This window comes from Postia placenta (genome assembly GCF_002117355.1).
Source record: "Postia placenta MAD-698-R-SB12 unplaced genomic scaffold POSPLAscaffold_7, whole genome shotgun sequence".
Taxonomy (NCBI): domain Eukaryota; kingdom Fungi; phylum Basidiomycota; class Agaricomycetes; order Polyporales; family Adustoporiaceae; genus Rhodonia; species Rhodonia placenta.
In genome coordinates this window covers 1902115-1928797 of record NW_020169838.1, presented here as the reverse complement: position 1 = coordinate 1928797, position 26683 = coordinate 1902115, and the positions used below count along the sequence as shown (strand labels likewise).

Below are 26683 nucleotides of genomic sequence, written 5' to 3'. Positions count from 1 at the left end.
CGGTACAAGGCCCGACTTGTGGCCAAGGGCTACTCACAGCGGCCTGGCTTTGACTACACCGAGGTTTTTGCGCCCACCTCTCGCCCTGCTGCCCTGCGCCTTGTCCTTGCCCTCACTGCTATTGAGGATCTGGAGCTGCACTCTGTCGACATCTCCTCCGCATTTTTGCAGGGTGACTTGGACGAAGAAATCTACATGCAGCAACCTGAAGGCTTCGCTCAAGGTCCCCCTGGCACAGTCCTGCGTCTAGGCCGTCCTATCTATGGCCTCAAGCAGGCTGGCCGCATGTGGAACAAGAAGCTGCACCAGGTGCTCACCTCCATGGGCTTCAAGCGGCTCGAGTCTGACCGCAGTGTGTACATCTACCTGCGAGATGAAGTGCGCATTATCATCCCTGTGCATGTGGACGACCTCACTCTGGCCTCCACCTCGCGCGCTGCCATTGACAAGACAGTCGAGGAGCTCTCTCAGCACTTCAAGCTGCGCAACCTTGGCCCCACCACATTCCTGCTGGGCATTGAGATCACCAGGGATCGCAAGAAGCGCACCATGTTCCTGTCGCAGCGGCAGTACATCTATCAGAAGGCGACGCAGGGAGCAGTTGCACAGGACTAGCACTGAGGGACTGAATGCCACAAGTGGGGCTGAAGTCGAAGTGGGTCACAGAAGTGTGTATTAAAGGGTCGCTACAGAGCTCTTTATATACATGAGCAAGGGAAAGCATTCCCACGGCAGAACAATAAGGAAGAGAACAATAGAGTCCAAAAGTAGAACAAGGGCCACTTGGCCACAGGAACAAGGGAACAAAAGAAGTGTGGCCGGAGCTGTGCTCCGGTCCGATTGCTCCGCAATTGATACAACCATGTGGTCACATGGTGTGGTGGCTCCCGCCACCGGGGGATCGTCCTAGGCCGACCAGGGGACTGTGGCAGAGCACATTGTGACAGATACTGCTCAACCTCCTGATTCCAGCACTCAGTCTGACCATCTGTCTGAGGGTGAAACACCGTGGATAGTGCTGGCTTGATCCCAAGTCCCTCATACACCACATGGAGATATTTAGACACAAACTGGGGACCTCAGTCTAATATGACCTTGGCCGGGGCCCCATGATGTTTGAACATATTGCAGATGTACAGATCTGCTGCACCTTCTACCATCAGGGTCTCATGACAGGCCGAGAAGTGGACCTGCTTGGTAAAGCGGTTGGCAGTGACTAGGATCAAGTCAAATCCATCAGACTTTGGCAGGCCAACAATCATATTGGTGGTGATGATCTGCCATGGGCGCTCGGGGATCTTGTTCGGCTTCAGCGGACCCTGGGGTTTGGTGGGGAATGTCTTGGTACAGTTGCACATGTCGCAGGTGCTTACATACTCATTGACACACTTAGACATCTCTGGCCACCAGTAGTTTCATGACACAAGCTCGAGGGTTTTGGCACGACCGCCATGACTCGCAATTGGCGAGTTGTGATGGATCTTGACAATATCCCGCCAAAGCTTCGCATTCTTTGGGACATATATACACCTGTGGGACAGCAAAAGCCCTTGTTCGGCATTCCACTCCTCAAAGCCCTTCTGCAGTCGAGGCAGGCCAAGGTTCTGCACCTTTTCAAATGTCTCAGCCACTGCCCAATCCTTGTCCAAACACTCCCTGATGCGCTTTAGAAGTGACTAATTGGCTATCACCAAGGCATGCCCACGCCATGTAAAGGCAATGCAGAAGTGCTCCTGTCTGAGGACAATCTGATCAGTGTTGTCATCCTCATCGCTGACCTGATGGTCTGACTGGCATGACAGGGCATCGGCCTTTCTGCTCAATGTTCTAGCTTTATGTGTGATGCAGAAATTGAAGCAGGTGAGGAACAGTGACCATTGTCCTTGACAACACGTGAGGTGCTGGGATGTGCACCAGTACTTGAGGTTCTCATGATCGGTTACGATCTCGAACTGATTAGGCAGGCCCTCGAGGTAGTGGTGTCACTTGTCTAGCGCTTCAATGATTGCAAACATCTCCTTATTGTAGATCTTATAGTTACACTGGGCAGGGTCCATAGTGTGAGACCTGAAGGCAACTGGATGCCATTTGCCATCATCCTGCTTCTGCATCAACACACCGCCAGTGGCATATCCCGAAGCGTCAACCTCGATGCACATTTTCTGGTTAGGGTCATACAACACCAAGACCAGGGTTGTAGTGAAGAGCCATTTGAGTTCATCAAAGGCATGCTGCTCCTCCTCGCCCCAATGCCATGGGTCATTCCCTGTGAGCCAGTCGAGTGGTCGCGAGATCTTAGCAAAGTCTTTAATGAAGCGGTGGTAGAAGTTGGAAAACCCCCAAAACTTTTGGATCTTTTTTGTTCCGAGGTACCAGCCACTCATTAATTCCTTTAAGCTTTGTGGGATCCATCGCCACCTCATCGCCACCAAGCACATAGCCGATGTAGTCGACCTTGGGAACATTCCATTCGCATTTTTCCAGCTTCAGGAATAGATTGTTCTTCTGAAGGTGATGAAGAACCTCGCATGTGACCTTCTCATGCTCCTCCTTATTGGTGGAGAAGATGAGTATGTCATCTAGATACACGAGAACCTTGCTGCCAACAATGAGATTGTGGAAGATCTTCTTCATCATGGCCTGGAAGGTTGTGGAGGAGTTAGTGAGGCCAAAGAACATCACCAGGGGTTCGTACAGTCCCCAGTTAGTCACAAAGGCAGCCTTCCACTCATCTCCGGCTTTGATCCGAACATTATTATATCCCCATCTGACGCCGAACTTTGTGAAGAGCATAGCACCTTGGAGCTTATCCACCATCTCAGCAATTAGCGGCAGCAGATAGCAATTTTTGATGGTGATCGCATTCAACTGGCGGTAATCCTGCATAGGTCGAAGTGTCCCTTTCTTCTTTTTGATGAAGAAGAAGGGGGACGAGATGGGTGACTTCGACTTCCATATGTAACCTTTCACCAGTTGCTCCTTCAGGAACTTGTCCAGCTCCTCCTGTTCATTGTTTGACAAGGCATATACTTTTGAGTGAAATGTTGAGTAACCAGGCACAAGTTCGATCACATGATCGTACGGCTTCCTTTCGGGTAGCCATTCTGATGCTTCTTTGGAGAAGACCTTTAGAAACTTATGATACTGTTTCGGTACTGACTCCCTGGCAGTTTTAACGACCTTCTTCTTGATCTCTTCCTTAGCGAACAACTGGGAATATGTATGTCCCACTGCAACAAACAACTGAGGGGTGCCTGGAAGCATGATACCTCGCTCCCATGCTTCAATCAAGTCAGCCTCTGTCTGCTCAATCTCCTCCAGATCCTCTTTGGGTTCAAAGTCCAGGAGTACCTTACTCCGGCACACACCTATGACCGACCATTTGGACTTTGGCAAACACTTATATGCCGTGGGCCTGACCCCTGTATCATGCATAGTCGTTGCTTGCTCCATTCGTCCAGTCCTCCTGGCACCGCACATTTCGGGGTATCATGACAGCTTGAAAGATCCTGTCTCCCAATCAATTTTGGGGTTGTGCTCATGTAGCCAATCCAATCCAATGATCACATCCTCTAGACCGATGTCCATGACCATAAACACTGTCTTCTTGATGTGATCTCCTGTTTGCATCTGTAGCATAGCTACTTCCGAGATGCTTCCATCTTTGTTGAGTGTTCCATCAATATTATAAAGCAGAATTGGTTCCTTCAATTTCTGTGTTCATACTTGATTCTTCTGGATGAAATGCTTGTTGATAAACTTTGTGGTGGTTCCACTGTCCACCATTGCGACTATGTCTTTGTGCCGTCTTTCTCCTTTAAGGTGCACCAGAATGTGAAAATGCTGAGATCCGTGGTCTAATTTGTACACATTTGCAGTCGCTAATACATTGTACAGATTGTTATTATGGGGTCTGATGCGTGCAGCACGAAGCGTGGACTGGATCAAAAAGACTCCTCCTTCATTGCCCAATAGTGCTCAAGCTCCTCACGCATTGACTTCACCTGTGCCATCAAGTCCGCCAGCTCGGTATTCACTGAAGTGGCACTTGTATTTGCTGAGGATGATGTTATGATGGGAGTGCTTGTCGTGGCCTGAGTAGAACTTGAGGCAACCGTAGCCCATGCATCAGCGCGTTTTGTGTAAGGCTTGTCCTTACAGTCGGGGCACTTGAAGCGACAGTACCCCTTCTTCCCGCAGCCATAGCAACTGCCGGGGAAGTCTCCTTTTCCAATGGCCACATTGATGCTGGCTGAAGCATCTTGTGACCAGGGTGCATCACTGTGTGCTCCACCACATCCACCTCCTTGAGCCGAGAAGAAACTGTTCAACTTGGGCCGATGGGCCCAGCTGATGTTGAATATCTGTTCCACTTCATTGGCGCGCTTATCAGCGTCTTCCCATGTAGTGAATGTCTCGAGCTCGATTTTGCAGTAGACCTGGGTGGGGATGCTGCTTAGGTACTTGTCGCGGAGTTCCAAGTCTCCATACTCAGATTGATCTGCCGGACCCTTGAACAGTGCGGAGAATTCTGCGACGGTGCACTTCTCATGCATTGACTTGTTGGTGCAGAGGTTTGCAAGTTCTACCTATGCCACCGCCGCATCGTCGAGGTTGCTGAAGTGGGCCCTGAATGCAGTGGCAAAGGTGACTTCATTGGCAAAGGGTGCTGTGACTCCTTGGGCACCAATCTGAACTGACGTGAGCTGGGCAAAGAGTGGAGTGGCCCAGGCACGAGCATCGCCGTCAAGGAGGCTTAAGGCAACCTGTACTTTGAGCTCGATGGTGGTTAGTGCAGTGTTGACCAGCCAGTATATGTGCAACTGGGACAGGAACCGGTTGCACTCAATGACAGTTTTCCTGTCATAGCAGAGAGGGAGGAGGAGTTTCAATACCTCCTTATCGACCAGGGCCGGAGTAGTCATTATCGGTGGTGGAGGGGATGGAGAACAGCCCGGGGGCAGAGGCGGTGGTTGTGGCTGTCCGCTGGGCGGACTTTGAGGGGAGCGAGTGCGCGAGCGGCCTCATGGCAGCGACGGCGCTGGAGGCGCTGGAGGAAGCCCAGGGGCAGAGTGATGTACGTCAGGGACTGCTAACATGGAGGGGAGCGCAGTTAGCAATGTGGACCAACTGAGAGCTGCAGACTCGGGCTCTGAGACTCCTTCTTCACTCTCCGCAGGCTTTGGCTCTGGCACAGGGTCTGCAGGGAGATCGGTGTCTTCTCGTGTTTGACTTGGACCAGTGACCGGTCGGGGTAGGCGGGAGCTGGGGGAGACAGGGCAGGAATGTCAGGACGTGGATTGTGATATGAGGTTGCTGTGAGGACCAAGTGGATGTTGGACCCTTTGAATCGCCTTGTAGTGTTCGTAGTCCTGCTTGATTGATTGGGGTGTTCAGTTTGGACACAGCTGCTGCTCACAGGCAAAGATAAGGGCAGAAGGGCCATCAATGATGTAAACATCAACAAGGTCTCTCGAGTCGAAGATGTGGATTAGGCCTTGACAGGCAGCCACGATGAAGGGAGGAAGGAGGAGGAGGTGCACATACTACAAAAGGCCGTGCTATCTAGCTTACACCTACAGCACCTGAGATAACACTAGGATTTGCAGTTTACGTGGGGCCCAGTACTGCTTTTGACTAGTATACAGCAGAAACCTAAGCCACGCATCTGTGAGGACAAGTACCGCCCACTGAAGTGCAGGTACTGAAGAGTTCGTCTCCTAAGTGGTGGTGATGTATGTAGGCTATCTACGTATTGTGCAGTATAGTAAGGGTGCGCACCACCTGACCTATGAGAAAATGAAAATGAAGGGAGTTTTTTTTGTGTGAACACTGGCAGCGAGGGGAGTTTCGACCTAATGTCGCGACTTGAGGTCAAGTGACAGGGAACTGACAAAGGCTGGAGGCATTCAACTGGGTCTCACCGAAGTGATGGTGAGCAAAGCTCAAACCTAAGGCTAGGGACAAGTAATATATTGGTTAGGTAAGAAAGGAATACAAAAGGGGCTTACTGACCTAGGGACAAAAGGTCGAAACTGAGGTCCCTAGGGCAGCAGAGGCTGGCTTATATATAGGGGAAGTTTAGGGGAGGCTGTGCATACTGGTCCATGCACAGCTGATCCATGCACAGCTGGTCCATGCATAGCATGCTGATGCAGCCCCGGGGGCCGGTGAGTCAGAGTGGCTGTGTCAGCAGGGCCCGAGCTGTGCCATGCACTGCCATCCATCTAATCTAATCTATCTACAGGAAATGTGATGTGCCGGTGAGGCTTGTCTGTTTGAGCACAGAGTGTATAGTACAGAGGTCACAGGTTCAAGCCCACGAAAAGGAAAAAATTAAAAATGGCTAGACGCTGTGCCAACTCGTGACACCATACCCGGAATGGTTCACCAGACCCTTGAACAGCGTGGAGAACTCCGTGGCAGTGCACCTTTCACGCATTGATTTGTCAGCACAAAGCTTGGCTAGCTCTACTTGTGTAGCGGCGGCATTGTCAAGATTGCCAAAGCAGGCCTTGAATTTTGTATAGAAGTCCTGCTTACTCATGAACAGTGCTGGTGATGTTCCAGCTGCATAGCTGGCAAGGTGAGGAGTCGCCCAGGCACAGACTTCTCCATCAAGAAGACTCAGGGCAACTTGTACCTGGACATCTGTCACAAGTTAATATGGTGCCTAGCTGTTTTTTTTTCCTTTTCACAGGCTTGAATCTGCGACCTCTGTACTACATGTGTGAATGGACAAGTCGTCATCTACTGTACAATTAGATTAGATGGGGCGGCAGTGTATGGCACAGCCCAGGTGCCACTTACATAGCTGTGCTGACTCACTGGCCCCTGGGGCTGCATCAGTAATGCTGTGCACAGACCAGCTATGCATGGACCAATATGCACAGCCTGCCCTAAATCCCCCATGTATATAAGCCGGTCTCTGCTGCCCTAGGGACCTCAGTTTCAACCTCTTGTCCCTAGGTCAGTAAGCCTTCCCTTGTATTCTTTCTTTACTTCACTAACTAATATATTATCTTGTCCCTAGCCTTGAACTCAAGCCTTGCTCGTTTATCACTTCGGTCAATACCCAGTCGAACACCCCTGGGCTTCAGGTTTGTTTGTTTTCTGTTGCTTGACTTTAAGTTGTGACAATGTTGATTGTTGACAGAAATGTATTCACCGCCCAATAGAGTTTGAGCATGGCAAGGAACCGGTTGCATTCTTGCACAGTCTTTCCATCATAGCGGGTGGGGATAAGGAGCTTGAGCATCTCCTTGTCCATTGGAGTTGCAGTGCTTATCGGCAGGGGGGTCGGAGAACTGCCTGGGGACAGAGACGGTGCATGTGACTATTGACTGGGCAAACCTTATGAGGACTGACGTGAAGAGCGGCCTTGCAACAGTGATGGCAATGGAGGCACTAAAGGAACTGGGGTGGTGGCATTACATACATCAGGGACTGTAGACGTAAAGGGGATTGGGTGCAGCGATATGGGCCAGCTGGGGCTGCTGGATACAGCAAAGAGGGACTTGGGATCCTCGTCTCCTTCTTCACCCTCAGTAGGCTCAGGCTCTGGCACAGGGTCTGCAGGGAGATCGGGGTCTCCTCTCATTTGACTTGGACCAGTGACCAGCCGGGGTAAACAGGAGCTGGGGGAAACAGGGTGGAAATGATGAGATGCAGATTGTGACATGAGGGTGCTGCGAGGACCAAGTGGATGTTGGGCCCTCCGGATTGCTTTGTATTGTTTATTATTTGATGGGATGGATCAGGAGGTACAGTTTGGGCACGGCTGCTGCTCACAGGCAAAGAGGAGATATGCTGGGCCTTCAGTAGAGTAGACATCAATGAGATCTACTGAGTCAAAGACATAGATCAGGCCTTGGCAGGCAGCCACAGTGGAGGGAGGAGGAAGGTGTCACAACTTGGGGTCAAGCAACAAGGACAAACAAACACAAAGGCTGGGGGCATTCGACTGAGTCTCACCAAAGCGATGGTGAGCAATGCTCAAACCTAAGACTAGGGACAAGATAATATATTAGTTAGTGAAATAAAGAAAGGATACAAAGAAAGGCTTACTGACCTAGGGACAAGAGGCTGGTTCATATATATGGTGGGTTTGAGCAGGCTGTGCATGTTGGTCCATGCACAGTTGGTCTGTGCACAGCATTGCTGACACAGCCCCGGGGGCCAGTGAGTCAGCATAGCTGTGTAAGCAGCACCCAGGCTGTGCCATGCACTACCACCCCATCTGACCTAATCATACAGTAGATAATGACTTGTCCATTTGAGTGTGTAGTACAGGGGTTGCAGGTTTGAGCCCACAAAAAGAAAAAAATTAAAAAATGGCTAGGCACCATACCAACTTGTGACAAGAATAGCCCAGTTGCTGATGGAGGATGGGGATTTGAGCCTTGAAATCAGCAGAGACAGTTTGTGGAGGTATCATAGATGCAAATGAGAGTTGACCGCAGGCATATCATATAATGATCACATGGACACATGATCCCAGTTTCCTCCTTTTTGGTTCTCTGGCCTGGTGTTTTCGGGCTCTGCAAAAACAAAAACCATGTTTTCTGCATCATTCTGCAACTAGCTGTAATTGCCCTAGTTGTTCCCACGACTGGGGTGACTGGCAGATGACTGGCCCAACACTGACTCCCAGCCCTGTTCAGAGGTACCTGTGACCCATGACTGAACACTAGGTTGAGTCGATACAGTACTATCAGATATGGGGTTTTGCAAACTCATACACTGTTCCCTTCACTCTGCTTGAACCACCACAAGGATTGTTGTTATTTTACTCAGGCATTGTTGTAAATACACAGAGGAGTACCCAGAATGAAGCTGGGGCCCATACATGAAAGACACCCAGTGGTAGCGAGATGCTGCATTCGAGGCCTCACATTGCAGTAGTTCTGCAAATTCTATCATGCCTCATGACGGGCAACAGCCAATATAACTGCCAGAAATATCTCAGGAAAATGCCCTGAGTGCCCATCTGGGTCGTGAGAAGGTTACCCTTTCTGATCATTTCCTTCACATATTCCGGATCGGAATATGGAAACTGGTTCCGGCCCGGAATATGCATGGGACATGTACAGAATATGCAATTTGTTACTTACCAGAAAAGGCCAGTAGCCGTGACCGTGAGATGATACCACGCTCAGGGCATTTTCCTGACATATTCCCGGCAGTTATATTGGCCATTGCCTGTCATGCCTGGGTCACAGTGGCACATTCAAACTCCATTCGGCAGATGTGGCAGGACTGCAAAGTGCACTGCCACATTGTACCATGATTGAGAGCGGAGTGTGAACGTATCACGCTGACAGTGGTGAGTATCATGCTTGCTCGACCAGAACAGCCATTGCCCACCAGTCATACCTTGCTGGGTGAATCGGGCTGGTGTACCAAAACATTCAAAGCTGTAATATAACAGATCAAATGTCTGATCATCAAGAAACACAATGATTGTCTCTGGATCTCGCTCATCACATGTTTGCAGAACACCTTAAGAACAGTCTGCAGGCCGTCATTTCACTTCACCTTCATTTCCTCTCAATCACTCTTGCACATAGTGTATACTAAGTGCCTACTAGTATCTACAATGACCAAAATTATAATTTTCATGGTGTGCAGTGGAGATCACGCAGTTCTGCAAAATTGATGGGTTTTGCAAAACCCCATATCTGATAAGTACATGGCCAGAAGATACTTTAGCCTACGTTTGAACGGCCTGCAGATGCCCGGAGGACAAATGTCAAGTTTGCACCCTGGTCAAAATTGCTTGACCCTCGTACAAATCTATTGATTTGACCTACGGCTGGCATGCACGGGTGACCGGCAGCTACCCATATCGCAGTTTAACCCGCGGGCAAACACTGCATATCATGTGACTTGCACCAGACACGACAAGGCACGCGCGACAAATCTGAGAAGTTTTTCATCTTGCCCACCCACGTCTCAAATGTCTCAATATCGTCTTGCATGTATTTTGAGCCCTGTGCTCCTGGTGAATGTACCAGTACCCTGATCTTATGATCAGGAGCCTGTTATTCTGACCTTTTCTGCCTTAGATCCATATGCCAGCTCGCCTTCTGCTTCATTCTGAACCATCTGCAGAGTTCGGTGAGTTACTTGTTATTTTTGTATTGCTTTCTCTTAGAAGCTACAGTCTGGTATCTTAGGAGTTGAATGTATATGTACATAATTAAGCAATCACATCTGCGACTAGCCATTCTCTGTATGTTCTTGCGTGACAATATGGTCAATGGGGCCCTGGGAGACTGCGCTTGTATCACGTGAGCAGAAATCTGCTTTGCACGGGGGTTGAACGAATTTGCCCGCGGGGCAAGCGTGTGAGTGGCTGCACCAGGCATAAACTGTCGTGGTTTGCACAGGGCGCAAAGCGCTTTGACCGACGTGCAGCTTGTCAGTGGTTAAACCCAGTTTATACGGATCTTCTGGCCGTGTAGTACTGCCCGACCAATTTGGCCGCTGCACATTTTAGGCGGTGACTAAGCAGCGCGCAGTGGTTCTGTTTGTTTCACAAGCTTTGCGTCGGCGCTTAATCTAAGCTTCGTGGCCGAACCGACCGTTTCTCGCCAACATCCAGCATCCTCCATCGCACACGCGCTCGAATAGTCAAGCAGTCAAGCTCAAGTACTTGTCGATTAACTGCTGACCAGGTCTACGCTATCGGCTTACCATGAAGGTCTTCTCGCTCTCCGTCGTCCTCACGCCGCCCGGCAAGCCGTGCACGATCCTGAGCAGCGCATCAGACCTTTCGTCATTCTCGTTCTACCAGCGCCCGTCCGTGGGCGAGTTCATGTCCTTCTTCTCCAGGACGATCTCCGAGCGCACGCCGCAGGGCCAGCGGCAGAGCGTGCAGGAGAACAACTACACCGCGCATGTGTACAACCGCGGCGGCGCGGAGCAGCTTGCTGGTGCGTACCCCATCCGTGTTCTCTCATATTCTCCCCGAAGCCTACACCACGCCCCCTCCTCTCTGCGCACGCCACGACGGTGCTGACGCGGCGCTGCAGGCGTGATCATCACCGACCAGGAGTACCCCGTGCGCCCGGCGTTCTCGCTGCTCACGAAGCTGCTCGACGACTTCATCGCGAAGGTGCCCGTCGCGTCCTACGCGACGCCCGCGGCGATCGCGTTCCCCGAGATCAACACGTACATCCAGAAGTACCAGGACCCGCGGCAGGCGGACGCGATCATGAAGGTGCAGCAGGAGCTCGACGAGACCAAGATCATTCTGGTGAGTGCGCCGGTGGTGGTTATGTGTGTGCGTCGTGCGCGTGCGGCTGCGCAATGACGATGGCCCAGACGGCCAGGTCAGCGTAATTATAGTGCGTGCCCGCAGCGCGATGCGCTATTCTCAGCCGCGGGCGGGCTTCCTCCTCGCCCAGGGCGTACCAGAGCCTGCCACCCATCATGCTGTCCACGTCGATGCTCACGTGTGCGCCTTCTCTGACAGCACAAGACGATCGAGTCCGTACTACAGCGGGGCGAGAAGATCAACGACCTGGTCGACCGCTCGAACGCGCTCTCGGCGCAGAGCAAGATGTTCTACAAGACGGCCAAGAAGGTGCGTCCCCCCTTCCATACCCCCGTTCCCAGACAGCATTTCGCAGAGCGCGCGCTGATGGCGGTGTTCTCCGTGCGCAGCAAAACTCGTGCTGTGTGATCATGTAAGGGCGCTGGTGCCACTGCTGCAGGCCGGCGGCGATGGGCGTGGAACGCGAGGCGCCCCACCGTGCGGGCGCGTTGTTGCGACGCTGATCCCGCCATGTGCGTGATGGCCTGTCAGAGCAGCTCCCTGTTAGATACCCCGCCTGCGCCGTGGAGCGCGGGGCGATGGCTGCGCTAACGCGACTGGGGCGGCCAGGTGATGCGTAGCATACGGACGCTCGGTGGATTGTACGAATAGCTTTACTGCGCGCGTGTTTGGATCTTGCAATATACATAGTACTACCTGATCATTGCGGATAGTTTGCACACCTGAGGGCGGCGTGATGGTGCATTGACGGTTGCCCTCGGACATCACGCTCGGAAATTAGTTGACAGAAGGCATGGACGTCCTAACCTAACAGGGGGAGAATGTGCTATCGGTGTGTTCCAATCCCCGTCTGTGTTGGTACCTATGTAGTCCTTATTGCTGACCAGGTACAGATAAGGATGACGCTCGATCCATAGCTAGTAGACTTCTCATGATATGACATCTGCACACACATGTAATAATCGAGACATGGAAGACGAAGGGCAGAACACACGGCGGCCGAGTCTACTAGCAGAAGTTGTGCTCTAGAAGCTGGCAACATGATACTTTGTTAATCCCGTGGCATCGGTCGCGGGCGGCCTCCAAGCTATTACGGCGGCTGGCGGCGTGGATGCTATGCTAAACTGACAATGACGCTGACGGCTGTGTAAGGATGGAACGTATGATAGATGCCAGCTTGGCAATCAAGCTACAACTTTGAGGATCTGCCATACAATGCTTCCATGCATGATTGAAATAGCCTGACGGACAGAGAGCATGTTCCCAATTCAACGCGGCGGAAGCCGTCGCGGTGAAGGCAAGGGACAAATTCGGGAAGCGGGGAAGGCCAAGATCACATCTCGATTGCGATCACCCGATTGGGCGGAGCCAGATGAGAGAGAGCGCATTGCTCCGTGCTTCCAGGACTCGGAGGTTACCAGCAAAAAACTGGCCATAACGGCATCCTGTGCGCCCGCGTACAGCCAGCTCTTCTAGATGGCCTCGCTTTGTCTCTCGTCCTCCTCTTTATGTGCAATAAATGCGCACATAGTAGGCGCATATCTGCCAGCCTTCTCAGAGCCCGCGGCATCGCAAGGGCGCTGGTTGGACGCATTTGTATTCACCGAATTGGCAGGGCCGCTCGACGCGATCTCGCACTATTGCCAGGACTGCCTCCGGATCCCCGTGGTCAAGAACAATCTGACAGCGCCTGCTCTACCCATGGCTATATGAACCCTCCCCCTCATGCCTTCTTCTCACCGCCCTTCCCCCGCTTATTATTGTCCGCACTCGTCAAATACCCCTGATAGTCATGGTCAACCTGAACCCCGTTCTCAACCCGCTCAAGAATACCATCGACTTTGTTGCCGAGAGCGACGCCCCCGTCGACCAGGATGGCGGGCACCCCCTCCCTCCTCTACTCGCCCGCAAAATCACGGACGTCGAGCAGGAAGCTATCCGTGGGCCCGGCTTCACTCCCGCCGACCTGGTAAGCCACCGGTATATCGTCGGACTTATGCGCTGAATGTAGCTCACAACCTTTTGCGCCTTAGCCTGCATATATCAACGCCGTAAAGACTCTCAATGGCCCTGGTCTTGACGACCGCAAGTTCCTGGTGAGCATCCCGGGCCTATTGAGTGTTGCTGGCAACGTCCGACGACGCGTACCTGCAGCTCGAGAAGGTGCTCACGCTCATGGCGCGCGCCCCGGACGACTCGGCCTTCGCGGCAACGCTTCAAAAGTTCGCGATTGACATCCGTGAGCGCATATATGCGGTGAAAGTAGCGCCCACTGTTCTGACCGATATGCATACTAGTGTACAAGGACCTGCCTCATCCCCCGAGCGGGTACCTGGCCCTCCCCAGTGGCGCGCCCCCGACTGCATCGCCGATCACTAAGGGCGTGAAGTACGCCTACCGCAGCGCCGACGGCTCCGACTACAATGTCCTCATCCCTACCTTGGGCATGGCCGGCACGCCATACGCGCGCTCTGTGCCCTCCACCACGCGCATCCCCCCGCAGTATCTCCCCGACCCGGGCCTCGTCTTCGACACGCTCCTCAAACGCGAGAAGTTTGTCGAACATCCAGGTACGTGCGCCGCCTGCGCTTCCCTCTCTTTCTTGCGTATATATATTCAGGCTCATGATGTCATGCCCTGCAGGCGGCATATCGAGCCTGTTCTTCGCCTTTGCCGACCTCGTCATCCACAGCATCTTCAACACCAACACGCGCGACTGGACCATCAACGACGCCTCCAGCTACCTCGACCTCAGCCCCCTCTACGGCAGCTCCCAGGCGCAGGTCGACAGTGTTCGCCGTAAGCCCTCTCGCGCACTTCAGTGCACACCTGCTGACTGTACGCGTGACGTTCGCAGGCAAGGACGGCACTGGTAGGCTCTACGAGGACGTCTTTGCCGACCCGCGACTGCTCTTCATGCCCCCCGCGTCGTGCGCGCTGCTCGTCCTCTTCTGCCGCAACCACAATGTAAGCCCCCAATCCGTTTGCCCCTCGCGGCACGGGACTCACCGCGCTTGGCACGCAGTACGTCGCCGAGAGGATCCTCGCCATCAACGAGCTCGGGAGTTATCGCGCGCCCAGCACGCTCGGCGCGCAGGAGCGCGCGGCGCAGGACGAGGAGCTCTTCCAGCGCGCCCGCCTCGTCAACAGCGCGCTCTTCATGCAGGTCATCCTGGGCGACTACGTCGGCGCGATCCTTGGCCTCACGCGCGACGGCCTCGCGTGGCGCCTCGACCCGCTCGCGGTGCGTCTGTGTATGCGTGGGCGCGTGTGTGCATGTGCTGACGCGCGATCGGCGCCCCCCGCAGGCGATGCGCGAGCTCAACCACGCGTTCGCGCCGCAGGGCGAGGGCAACGTCGTCGCGGTTGAGTTCAACCTGATGTACCGCTGGCATGCGACGAGCTCCGCGTCCGACACGCAGTGGATCGAGAACCTCTTTGGAAAGCTCTTCCCGGGGAAGTCGTGGAGTGACGTAAGCACCTTCATCGCGCGCGTGCGCGCGTGCGGGTGTCTGACCTCGGTCTTATGGGACAGATCTCCGTTAATGACTTCCGCACCGCCATCATCAAGTATGTGATGGGCACGCCGCAGGACGTGAAGGAGTGGTCGTTTGACAAGTAAGGAAATCCGCGCTTCGTGCCGGTGTATTGTTGGATTGAAGGAAATCCCTTTATGAACAGCCTGAAGCGTGGTCCGGACGGCCGTTACGACGACGGTGGGTGTGCACTCTCCCACGGGCGAGCGCGTTCGCTGACGACGTGTTTGCAGCGGAGCTCGCGAACATCCTGCAGAGCGCGACCGAGGCCCCCGCGAGTGCGTTCGGGGCGCGCGGCACGCCCGAGGTACTGCGCGTGATCGAGATCCTCGGCATCATGCAGGCTAGGAGCTGGGGGACGTGCTCGGTGCGTGCCATATCGATTCCGTCGCACCCTGCGGAAGTCTGATGCATATGCTATCCGCCAGTTGAACGAGTTCAGGAGCTTCATGGGCCTGAAGCGTGAGTGCCAGCAGCTGGCAAGGGTAATCGGGACAATCAGCTGACGCGTTTACAGCTTATAGCACCTTCGCGGAGTGGAACCCCGATCCAAAGATCTACGTACGCGACCTTTTCATCACGCTCCGCTGGGTCAGATCGCTGACGCCCGCTGTAGAAGGCAGCGGAAGCCTTGTACCACGACATCGACAACCTGGAGCTTTACGTAGGGACACTCCTTTGGGAAACGTACTTTTGACTGAGCCTTGTGTGTAGGCTGGACTGCAAGCAGAGGAGACCAAGGTGCCGATGCCAGGTGCAGGCCTGTGCCCGGGTTACACAATCTCGCGCGCGATCCTGGCGGATGCTGTATGCCTCACTCGTGGCGACCGCTTCCTCACTGTGGACCTCACGCGTAAGTCCGTTCCAGAAACCACCCTGCTGAACCTGGCACTCACGCGCCGTTCCAGCGTTCAACCTCACGACCTGGGGCTACCAGGACTGCCAGTATAAGAAGGATGACGGCTCGATCGGCGGCATCCTGTCCAAGCTGCTCTTCCGCACGCTGCCGAACCAGTACCCCGCCGACTCTGCGTACGCGTTCTTCCCGTTCATGGTGCCCAAGACGATGAAGGGCCACGTCGCGGCGGACGCGGTGAACAAGTACTCCTGGGACAGGCCTGCGCTGGCTGCCCCGGTCACCTCGCTGCTGGGCCCCAGCGTGTCCGCTCCCGTCTCGGAGTATGATCAGCGTCTCAAGGCAATCTTGGGCGGCGTTGTGCCTGACCGAGCGGCGGTATGCAGCCCCTCCTGCGTTGATGTGGTGGTGCCTGATGGTAGCGGCATAGGTTCGGCAAGTTCTCTTCAGCGACGCGTCCATCCAGCAATGGGCACAGTCCTTCCAGGAGATCACGCAGCAGCTGCTGAAGACAAAGTCGGTGGATCACGTTGACAGCAAGGCGAAATACGTCAACATCGTCCGCAATGTCGTCAACGTGCTTCCCGTCGTCTGGATCTCCAACTTCATCGTGCGTTCCTACGTCTCATGTATTGTCGCCGCTGTCTCACGTAGAACTAGGTCGGGCTCCCTCTGAAGACGGAGACAAACCCCCACGGCGTATACCGTGAACATGACCTCCTGACAAAGTGGTCAGACGTTGGAAAGTTTGTATCGTTGTATGCGTCTGTTGATGATAACCTGATTGCGTGACATCAGCTATGTTTTCCTGGATCAATCTCCCGAAGGCCAGTTTGCGCTTCGCGGAAAGTGTACCGAGACCGCCAAGGACGTCACCGGTTTCGTTAAAGGTCATTGTGCCGAGCTTTCCGGCCACAGCGTACGTTCCGCGCGCTCTGAACTCGTGTTCAACACTAACGAATATGTGCAGCTGTCTGGATTCGCAGATTCTGTCGTCGACTACGTCACAGGAGGGAATGAGCACGAGAGATCATTTATTAAGTCGCTGCTTGCTGGGCGACACGGCTCGCATGATGCCCTCGCTGCGGGTGTGATCGCCGAAGTGGTCGCTACCGCACCACTCTACTCCCGAATCCTGGCTGAAGTCGTTGATTACTACCTCGATGATGGCAAACGCGCTCGTCTCGTCTCAGTCCTAACTGGCGAGTCAGCGAACCGCGACGAGAAACTACTCGCGCTCATCCGAGAGGCTCTCCGTAAGTGCTCTTTGAGCTTGTTATACCATCGCCCTTACTGAATTATGTTGGACATTGTAGCTACCGTATGTGTAAACGTTTGTCAGACACGATGCTGCATTACTCATTCGTTACAGGGGGATGTGCAGAAGCTCGACGCTGCTAGATCAGTGGATTTCGGGTATGCTACACTCTACATTAGCTTATATTACCATTGCTCACTCAATTTTCCACTAGTCTGCTTGATCACAGGTTCCTCGCAAAGGTAAGGCAGCCGCAACTAATCACTCAGCTTATATTGACCTCGTCACCAGACGGCTTTCACGGTATTGCGAACAATCTTCTCCCTTAAGGATCTCAAGCGGGCACCTGGTTCCTCGGGTAGTCTGAACCGGTAAGTTATTTGTGATCGAAATTGGGTGTGTATGTTCATGCCGTCGCAGATTCGCGGACGACACGAACGGCGAGTTGCGTCCCGTCTACCTGACCTCCCAGGGATCGGTGACACCATGGCCAGTGTCAATGCTAGTTCAAGTAGGTTTCACCCATTAGCAGTCAGAGCTGTATGCTGAACCGCCTCGTATTTGTAGTATAACCTGTAATGCAACCTGAGCTGTTTAGTCTAATTTTGAATGCAATTCGGTGGTGCAACTGTCAAAAGTGTGCAGTTATGGTCAACATGTAAACCCCATTATGTTTCCACCAAAAGCCACATATAATAGACACCTGAGAGTGAAGGCACTATTGTATTTCACTCTAACTTAATAAGAATATTCGTACATAAGCGAGGTGTAATCTATGGAAACAGTGTCATTACAAACGATAGCTGATCACACTCAATCCCCGACCTGCCGCCATGGTCGCCTTCATAGACGACCACGGTGGAAGTAGTGCACAATCGGAAGGGTCATGCACCATTTTTTCTTCCACCGCGCAGTCTCACCTTTAAGGCGACATGACGGTAAATCAGGGATTCCCGCCTCATTGGTTTTTCTTGACCTCCCCATTCATGGGCGCAGCGCCAGCTTCCTCTTGTCTTCGGGCATCGCGACGCTCCCTGCCACGAGTGATCATAGCCTTGGGCTCGAGATCTGCGAATAGCCATTTGCATACAATCTCGATAACCCAGCAGCCGGCGAAGTCGATGATCATGGCGGCGGTTAATGTATATGCAAACTAGGAAGCATGTGAGCATGCCCCCGATTGAATACAACTAACCACATACCGTTCTGTCCATTTCGACGATTTGCAGCCAGCGATTGAGCTCCGGGACGAAGTCGGTTGCACCACAAAAAGCAACAGCGCTGGCACCAACCAAGCCCCAGTATAAGGCCGGGTTTTCTCGGATACCCTCTCTGAATGGCCGGCCCTAGCACCACGAGTCAGACAAAATAAAAAGGGTTGAGCGCAGGCATTTACCTGATAATTAATGACGAAGGTAGACACTTGCTGCGATAGACTGAGCAAATATATGGCAGTGTTCAGGAGGTTAGGCTCAAACTTGGCCTCCAGATCGACCGGACCAGGCCTGCAAACTATTGTCAGCAAGGGGGAAAGTGACCACTCGCTGTACGCACTCCTCGTATACGCGCGATAGTTGGGTAATATATATCAAGGACACGATATGAAGAGCGAATTGCAGCAGGACCGAGAGCAAGACGTATAGGTTGAATATATTGCCCAAAGGTCGTTCACGAGAGAGCTTTTCGACAGGCTGAGGGTGGGAAAGATTCATGAGCGACATCCAAGTTCAATCAGTGCAACGGGTAGACCAACCTTGCCGCGGGATATGCAGTAGAAGCATACTGACATCAACATACCAGTAATCGTAACTTGATAGTCTCCAAATTTGATGCCGTCCAAGTACTGAACACTGAGACTGTACGCCGTGATCAAGCAATTCAACGCAAGGATTTTGTACATCTGGATAGTAGCGACCAAGGTGCAGCGACCCTGTCGGATGATTTGCGTGACTAGGCCAAACTTCAGGTTACTCTCGTTCAGCTGAGAACGTAATGACTTACTGGCTTGTACGTTGGACAGCTTCGATGTAAATGGCGCAGCACATGATGCATCACCTAGCTTAATCTTGGGCACGTCATCTTCATCCTCCATTGAGGCCAATTTATCGGTGATAGAGGCCATGTCGAACTAGGACAGCATAAATGAACGGTCTTATTGCTGCAATATGATGCGGACACACCTTCTCCATCGGGTTCTTCTTGCGGGCTTCCTGGAACTCAGTCTTGACCTTCTTTTGAGCCTCGACGACATCCGGGTAAAGATGAGCAATAGCGGGAGGAACAGGCGGCGGAGGTTGCCCGAAGCGCGCCGAAATCTTGAGCTGGCTCTCGTACACCTTCTTGATACGCTCGTTTTTCTGATGTTCAGCGATCTTCAGCAGATCCTCGGGGGTACCGTCCAGCAAGGCGACGCCGACGTGGGCTTGCTTCAGCGCGCCAACATCGTTGGTCCCGTCGCCAGCCATAAGCGTAGTGTAACCGAGGGACTTGAGAGTGGTGAGGATCAACTCCTTCTGTAATGGTGACACACGCGCATACACCCATGTGTGTTGAACCAGATCATTCAAGCTGGGCCTATTCTCAAAGTGCTTAAGGGCAACGCCTGTCACACAGATGTCGTACGCATCAAGGAGTTCCTTGTCGAGGGGCTGCGAAGGATCTACCGGTATGATCTTGCTTTCATCAACAGTGCGCCAGACAAGGTCTGCGCAGGCATTGGTATGCGATATCAGCGTAAGGGCGGGATAGCGCACCTGCATCATGTTTTGCATCCTCTTTCAGGTCCAAAATGAGTACTTCGCGATCGACGATCTCGACATCACGAGCAACATGCACAGCGGTGAGCGGGTTGTCACCAGTAATCATGACGCACTATGATCTAGATTGTTAGCGGATGCAAAGATAGCATGGCTGGCACAGAACGCACGCGGTGAGACGAGTCAATCAACATCTTCAGCGTTTCAATCGCATCCGGCTTCAGCGGGCAATGGAAGACCAAGAATCCAGCGAACGTCAGCGAGCTCTCAACCGCATCTCTTGTGAGCTTATTGATCTATTCGCAAATTGAGCATACGGCATTGATATAACTGACGTCGAGACAGACCTTGTCCTGCGACATGCTTTCTGTCTCCTTGTAGCCTAGCGCAAGTACGCGGCTGCCACGGCAGGTGTACCACTTATACGTATCATCATAGAAATCCGGTACAGTCGCGAGCATGGATTTGATCGTCTCCGGCGCACCCTTGACGGCCATAATCGTTTTCCCTCCTGATAGGGTCGAAACAGTAGACATGCGTTTCAACGCGGACGAGAACTGGAAGCGTCTGCGAATGCTGAGGGTGCCCCGGTGTGGCGCGTTCGGGTCTGCACTTGATACACTATCGCCTGCGGCCCTATCTTAGCCCCGGATGAGTGAACACGCTGGATTCCACATACCCTTGCTCAGTTGCCAGTTAAGCGCGTCGACGGCGGTCTTCTCCATTGGGTCGCCGACAATGAGGCCATCTTCGAGGCGCACAAGCGCATGCGCTGCCGCGAGCGTGTAAGTCGTCTCTCTGCTTGTCTGCGTCACGTCGACCAAACGAAGGCGATCTGCGGGGCTTATCATTCAGACGTGAATATATGTACCTAAGGTTCAGCGAAAGTCACTTACTCAATACCCGCAACACCCTTGACCTCGAGGTTCTCTGCGGTGATTGTGCCTGTCTTATCGAAGCAGCAAACATCGACGCGCCCTGCAAATGGGATGCGGAACGGTTCCGTACAGAAGATGGCTGTTGGAGTACACACAATAAATTCACGGTTGGTTTATGGAATTGGAATCCTACGCACCGTGTTTCGAAAGGGCAACGAGCGACGCATTGACCGCGAGGGAGAGCTCCATAGGCAGCTCGGGCGGGACGACACTCGTGATGATGAGCACACAGTCCAACAGCAACTTCGACTTCTTCAGCTCGCGTTCGATGCCTATTCTCAGGTTAGTCAGGGGCCGACCGCCATATTCATTTATATCGCACCTTTGACCCAAACATACCAACTCGCAGCAATGGCGAAAATCAGGAGGAACCCAATGAAGAGGAACGACTCGAAGTTGTTCGCAGACACCCGTTCAGTCGAGAAGATCATGGTGCGCACGAGTTGCCCCTGGGCGGTTCCGAATCCCGTGCGGAGCACGATGCCCAGACAACCACCGTCGGGTGTGTCGCCTAAAGACCTTCAGCTGAGTGTAACCGTCAAACACCACAAACATACACACCTCCATCCGCCTGTAGGAGTTTTGTTCCACTGAATAACACCTGGTTCTTATGGGTCCCATCGACGTCCAAACGCTCCTGCTCCTCAAACAGCGCGATGGATTCCTTGAGCAGCGGTGTAGATTCACCGGACAACATGGCCTCATTCACGATGCACGCGCCCTTAAGCAGAAGTATGTCCGCTGGGATGTTGGTTTCTGCCTGGTGCCTGACTGGGTGCGAGTGAACAATTGTTATCAGCTAGTGCTTGTCTGACTTACCAACTGAGACGACGTCACCGGGCAGCAATTCGTCCGACTGGATTGTTGCCCATTTTCCGTCTCGCTTGCATTGGATAGGGTATGGCGCGACCGACATCGTTCGGAACTCAGTCAACGTCCGCAGACGCTGTGGCGCGCATTAGCGATGTCCTCAGAAGGATGATGTCACCTACCTGCCACACAACCGTACACTCGAAGACTACAAGCATGAAAAGTGTGAAGAGACTGTAGTACCAGTATTCGTCCAAGCACCATAGCGCAACACAGAAGATCTGGAAGACGAAGAATGGCGCCGTCGCATGCTCCGAGAAAAGCTCCGTGAACGTTGGGATGGGAATGTCGAACTCGTTTTTGCCGTAGAGGGATATGGTGCCAGGAACAACTGCAGAGGGCAAGCCCTTGCGCGACTTGAATGTCGACAACGCAGGACGTGAAGACGACGGGTATGGCAGGCGGGCGAAAACAATGGGAGACGAGGACGTGAGGACGTAGGTGTCACGTTGATAGTTGAACGAATACGTCGACGGATCACCAGGCACCTTCTTGACAAGCGGTACGATCTCGCCGTGTCCACGGTGTGGGGCAGGGAGGATGCGAATGCAATCTGCCTGCTCTATCGACGCAGCCTAAAGACAATTTTGTAAGCGCGACAAAGGGGGTCTACCAAAATACACACCTGGCGAGCCGTGATACGTGCTTTTGCACCGGTGCTCCATTTTGTCGACAAGAAGCTAAGTGCGTGCGTCACGCCCACCGTGATGCAGGCCAGGAACGTCCATTCCTCACTCTGCAGCCAATCATCATACTTGATGTAGTATGTGTACGCAAGAAGCGGGTAGAGCGCGAGGCAAGGTACGGTGTAAAGATGCAAGTACCATGGCAGAGCAATGTGCAGGGTTGCCCCCACGATTTCGGACGAGTCGACCTTAACGGTCGCCCTGAAAGACGGTCAGCGCATGGCATGTTACTCTGATGAATCAGACATTACATGGTCCAATGTCGTAGTCAACGGTGGACGACTGTGTCGGTTGAATCTTGCTGGAACAGACACGTACTTCTCGTGAAGACCGTGGGCGCTTGAGTAACGCCCCATGGGAATCCTTCTGTCACGTGCATCATTTAGAGCGATAGAAGTACAGTGATCTAGATCAAGAAGTGCAGGAAACGTATAATTGGTGGCATTAAGCCATATTTTTCCGTCTATCCATTACCGTGGCAGAGGCAACCTCAGGCTCGCTCCTCTTCCTAACACGTACGAGCTTGACCAGTAATATTTGACGCTTAGTTATCGAAGCCACCTGCGCGCTTGATGACCGACCTTGTCTTCCCTGCCACATTTGTCACACCCGGGCTCCTGTGCATGCTCAGCATGCGAAAATGGGGGGTCGTACAATATCTGATGTAAATGAATTGATTTCCACACGGAGAATCCAGTGCTTGAGTATCAAACATCTGCAGTAGCTGTACATTCGTGACTAACAAAAACTTTAGTCGCCATGCTCGAGGTGTCCTTAGACAGCTGCAAATGGCTGGCGCCCATCTGCGATTGAGCCAATGGTGTCGAAAGTTGATTAAGATGGACAGGATTTGCCGCATCCGTACATGCTACAATTTCTGTGTCGGTAGTTGCTGACCAGGCTCTGCCCGTCGCGGCTCGGAGAATGATTAAAAGTGAAGAGACCGTCTGTTAATCATGACATGAGTTCCCTTCACAGTTGGAGTTTGTGTGTGTGTTGGTAAACACATACCTGCACCTGAGGCAAAGACGGCAGGAAGGCTTCTGATAGCGGGTTATTCAGAGCAAATGGGATTAGGAAGAGTAGGGAGAATATAGAGAACAATGATGCCGACTCCACAATCATCGCTGCTATATCCACATAGCGAGTTGCGTGTCCAGCCCCAAGGAGTCTTCTCAAGCGCCTACGAATAGAGAGGAGTCGAAGCACTATAAGAATAGTGACGATGATATTGAGAGCGAGCGTGAGCGTGAAGTAGGCAATGATGACATCGTTCAGGAAGACAGGCGACGAGTTGGAATTTTGGGCTAGGAAAAGTATTCCCATGACTAATTGCTCATCAATTAATTTTCCCTATGCTTGGGGAGGGAAGCTCACCTATTGCGGCTAATAAGATGATGAAGGGAAATATCGTGGTGGCATAGCGGAAAATACTGGTGCTGCCTCTGTAAACTACTGTGCAGCGCCAAACCTGTTTTGCACGTCCGTCAATACAAGAGGGGAGAGTGTATCCAAGAGAAAGGGGAGCTCACCAGCAGTGCATCATTAAAGAAGCTACTAAGCACAAGTGCTACATTTCCGAGTTGATCGATCGGTATCCATGACATGAGTTGTTCAAACACAGAGGGGCCTCCGGGGAAATTGCGATTATCAACAAATGCTAGTTGCGTGAAAGCCGAGCTGGACACAGTAAGCAGAGTGCCGAGGATGAAGACGGTGGCGATGTAAACCAAGAAGCCTAGTTGTCTCGTGTAATTGGAGCGAGACATTTGGCGTACAAGAATGTATGCACATATAACAAACAGAATGAAGTGTATGCCGTATATGATATTGCAAAGGAGTGCTCCTTGGAGCGCTGTCTTATCAGCATAGACCTGGGCAGCCGTCTCATTGACTGGTCCATATGGATTGGTCATGACCTGTAGAGGCTTGTTACATCATGATTAATGTGAAGACCGAGCAAAATCAGCATACCACTTGGAATAATGACAGTTGCTTATTGAATACAAGCAAGCTCGATGGGGGCCCTAGGGAAACAACCAGGAGCCACTACTCACTACTTATACTTGAGGTGCTTGATGTAAGGCCAGAGATGATGGTGTTATAGCCAGATTGTTGATTGACAGTCATTTATTACCTCCTCATCGCGGCAGCGCCACAGCGACTGAGAGCCATAGCCATGTACCTCTTGGGAAGTGTATTAATTTCTTTGTATAGAAGCAGAACCACCATCTGACGGCATAGCGCCGCATCGTGCCTCGGGTAACGGCCTAGTAGAGATGCTGCTCTAAAGTTAGTAGGTAATTGAATGGGCCCATCGTCTATTTGCCTCATGAGCTAAGATTAGATTCTGTGTGCCAGCATTTAAGACTTCCATTATGATGCACCACGTAGCGATTGAATCAAACAATAGTGTCTGAAATCTGTCATGCAATTTGGGGATTGAGCGATTTATGTTGCTCGAAAGAACGTAAAATGATGGGCAAAGCACAGATTGACCGGTAGGTGATGATGGTGAATATAGCAGGTAGAAGAAGCACTCAACTGATGTACTGTATGTCCCAGACCTTAGATGACATCCCCTGCCCCCCTAACACCTAGTCAATGGGATGTTCAGCCAAATCGTAGGCGGGCATAACAGAATTAAGATTAGCGCACAGGAAGCACCCTGTTTCCTGTCCCTTAACATCTGAGACGTAAGTGTATGCCTTCTTACGGGGGTCTCGACGAGATTACAGAATAGAATTGACCTTTGAACCTTGTCAGCAAGGCAGCTGATCTGACTGGCCTCGAAAACGACAGTTGCCCTAGTCTTCTGAGAGTACAGTTGACAGTTCCTTCAAGTTCGACCTGTGCCGGCTGCGAATGCCCATGTCTGATGTCTGCTATTCAACGCGCTGTCTCACGGTAAGGTCGGTAGCGATGGTTGACTGCTGTGTTCCCGCCACCCGGAATATCACGCGTGTGTACACAGTGAGTCAAGCGATACATATTCTCACGTCTCCTGCATAGCTTACTGTATCGACTCGACCTACTGTTCAGGCCTTGTGACCGTGACCGGCCATTTCGACGAGTTCATGAGTTCATCCCCAGCTGCGGCATGTGACATCTAAAGGTTGCTTATAGGCGAGAGTGTGCAGGGGTTTTTAGATCTCCGCCACCCAATTGGGTAATAGCACACGTGATTCGCCTATAAGGTCTGGAAACGAGACTAAGACACGGGTATTCGGAGCCCGCATTGAGGGAATTGTCTACTCTGCTCTCAGGAGACTGCGTCGAACCCTCTTTACACTGCGCCCCCCACCATTTCCAACTCTAACTCCGCGTGCATTCTCAACGGCACAGATTTATTTTGCGTCAGCAGCATGGCAGCCAATGACAAGTCGAGTGTCATTGCTGCCCCTACTCTTGCGAGGCCCAAAGTCACCAGCCTTCAAAGGAGTGTTGTAAGTGTGATAATAATGCCGCGAAGAACTTCCAGCAGACAAGGCCCTTAGTAGGCATGCCGCGTGACACATCATACATTTCTGAGTAATCTCGGATTTTTGAAACCCCCGGAAGAACAAGATACAGCGATCATGTACATTCATACAACACTTGTTAGCGACGCAGCACTGTGGTACACTTATTCAATGTTCATGCCAAGGTCTCCTCCACCTAGTCCTCTCCGTAGAGAGCATAGAAGTAGGTGGAGGGAAGATCCTGCGTAGCTACAGAAGATTCCTCCGTCAATACGTAGGATGACAGCAGTGACAAAACCCACGTTTATCCTCAGGAGCTGGCATTTTCAAATGAGCAACAGAGACTAATAAGTACGAAGAAAGATGTGAGTCTGCGTCAATGTACTGACAACGAGCCCCATGTTGGTGATTTGGGACCAAGATAGGAGACCTAGGATTGTGCTCAAGGGCTACCAGGAGGCAAACTGTAGTCGGGTTGACAAAATGAATGAAGTGATATTGTACTCACCGACATTAATTCCAGCAGCTGTGATGATTGTTATTATAAATATCAAACATCCACGCACAAATAGCCGGGACTTACCCGTTGGGCGAGGATATGCAGCAGCCCTGCACTTCGTAGCGTTGAATGCTACAAAGTGCAAAAGAACGATGAGAGCATACATCTTCATGGACGTCATTTCAGTTGAGAGACTCGGAAACCAGGCAGGCCTGGCTGCTATATATCTGGAGAAATGTACCGATAGAGATCTTTCTACGTCTTTTGGAAACATAGGCGGTTTATGCGAATTTGATTTCTGTAATTTATGAGCGGCACTGCAGACAGAGAAGCCACCTGTCGAGGTCATCCAACTCGACTGTTCCCAACAGAAGAATGTGACATGACGAATAGACCGGGAAGTCTATCCTCTCTTATCCGTTGACAAGAAAGTGCATCTCGTAAGATTGAAGCATGAATCTTTGGTAAAGTCACGGCATTGCCAGGGGCTCCAGGAACACAGCCCAAGTCAAGATTGGTAACCACTACTCACAACGCGTCGA

General features: G+C 52.2%; 6 protein-coding genes across 6 annotated transcripts; 2 read left to right on the top strand and 4 right to left on the bottom strand.

The window, feature by feature from the left end:
* Positions 1–4097: 4097 nt before the first annotated feature.
* POSPLADRAFT_1110112 (hypothetical protein) lies at positions 4098–6514 on the bottom strand (the record flags this gene model as incomplete). The annotated part of the gene is made up of 2 exons (XM_024483355.1): positions 4098–4511; positions 6392–6514. Coding segments are annotated over 2 exons (537 nt in total), but the record flags the coding sequence as incomplete, so codon positions are not given.
* A 612-nt stretch (positions 6515–7126) lies between these two features.
* Positions 7127–7681, bottom strand: POSPLADRAFT_1057020 (hypothetical protein; the record flags this gene model as incomplete). The annotated part of the gene is made up of 2 exons (XM_024480862.1): positions 7127–7336; positions 7439–7681. The coding sequence occupies 2 exons, from the start codon at positions 7679–7681 to the stop codon at positions 7127–7129; spliced, it is 453 nt and encodes a 150-aa protein (XP_024339224.1).
* Positions 7682–10626: 2945 nt separating this feature from the next.
* POSPLADRAFT_1040040 (hypothetical protein) lies at positions 10627–11977 on the top strand. The gene is made up of 4 exons (XM_024477655.1): positions 10627–10937; positions 11037–11260; positions 11480–11590; positions 11671–11977. The coding sequence occupies exons 1-4, from the start codon at positions 10700–10702 to the stop codon at positions 11695–11697; spliced, it is 600 nt and encodes a 199-aa protein (XP_024339223.1). The 5' UTR covers positions 10627–10699; the 3' UTR covers positions 11698–11977.
* A 1096-nt stretch (positions 11978–13073) lies between these two features.
* Positions 13074–17510, top strand: POSPLADRAFT_1046741 (hypothetical protein; the record flags this gene model as incomplete). The annotated part of the gene is made up of 25 exons (XM_024479110.1): positions 13074–13250; positions 13315–13377; positions 13436–13520; positions 13579–13851; positions 13925–14080; positions 14139–14248; positions 14307–14525; positions 14590–14754; positions 14817–14899; positions 14963–14997; positions 15051–15184; positions 15246–15279; positions 15335–15378; positions 15532–15670; positions 15726–16051; positions 16104–16283; positions 16334–16419; positions 16472–16592; positions 16644–16929; positions 16990–16994; positions 17046–17089; positions 17146–17173; positions 17223–17302; positions 17352–17442; positions 17499–17510. The coding sequence occupies 25 exons, from the start codon at positions 13074–13076 to the stop codon at positions 17508–17510; spliced, it is 2976 nt and encodes a 991-aa protein (XP_024339222.1).
* Positions 17511–17889: 379 nt separating this feature from the next.
* POSPLADRAFT_1046740 (hypothetical protein) lies at positions 17890–22537 on the bottom strand (the record flags this gene model as incomplete). Its single annotated transcript, XM_024479109.1, has 19 exons — positions 17890–18084; positions 18134–18277; positions 18328–18436; positions 18486–18622; positions 18685–18881; positions 18933–19059; positions 19112–19635; positions 19685–19802; positions 19858–19983; positions 20035–20315; positions 20367–20530; positions 20584–20704; positions 20763–20897; positions 20948–21136; positions 21187–21396; positions 21445–21571; positions 21618–22070; positions 22121–22382; positions 22500–22537. The coding sequence occupies 19 exons, from the start codon at positions 22535–22537 to the stop codon at positions 17890–17892; spliced, it is 3657 nt and encodes a 1218-aa protein (XP_024339221.1).
* Positions 22538–22888: 351 nt separating this feature from the next.
* On the bottom strand, positions 22889–24097 carry POSPLADRAFT_1046739 (hypothetical protein; the record flags this gene model as incomplete). The annotated part of the gene is made up of 4 exons (XM_024479108.1): positions 22889–23128; positions 23193–23509; positions 23559–23652; positions 23714–24097. The coding sequence occupies 4 exons, from the start codon at positions 24095–24097 to the stop codon at positions 22889–22891; spliced, it is 1035 nt and encodes a 344-aa protein (XP_024339220.1).
* Positions 24098–26683: the final 2586 nt, after the last annotated feature.

Coding starts and splice junctions, on each gene's coding strand:
- POSPLADRAFT_1040040 (XM_024477655.1), top strand. CDS start 10,700: ATGAAGGTCTTCTCGCTCTCCGTCGTCCTCACGCCGCCCGGCAAGCCG. Junction 11,261..11,479: donor ACGAGACCAAGATCATTCTG/GTGAGTGCGCCG, acceptor CTTCTCTGACAG/CACAAGACGATCGAGTCCGT. Junction 11,591..11,670: donor TCTACAAGACGGCCAAGAAG/GTGCGTCCCCCC, acceptor CTCCGTGCGCAG/CAAAACTCGTGCTGTGTGAT.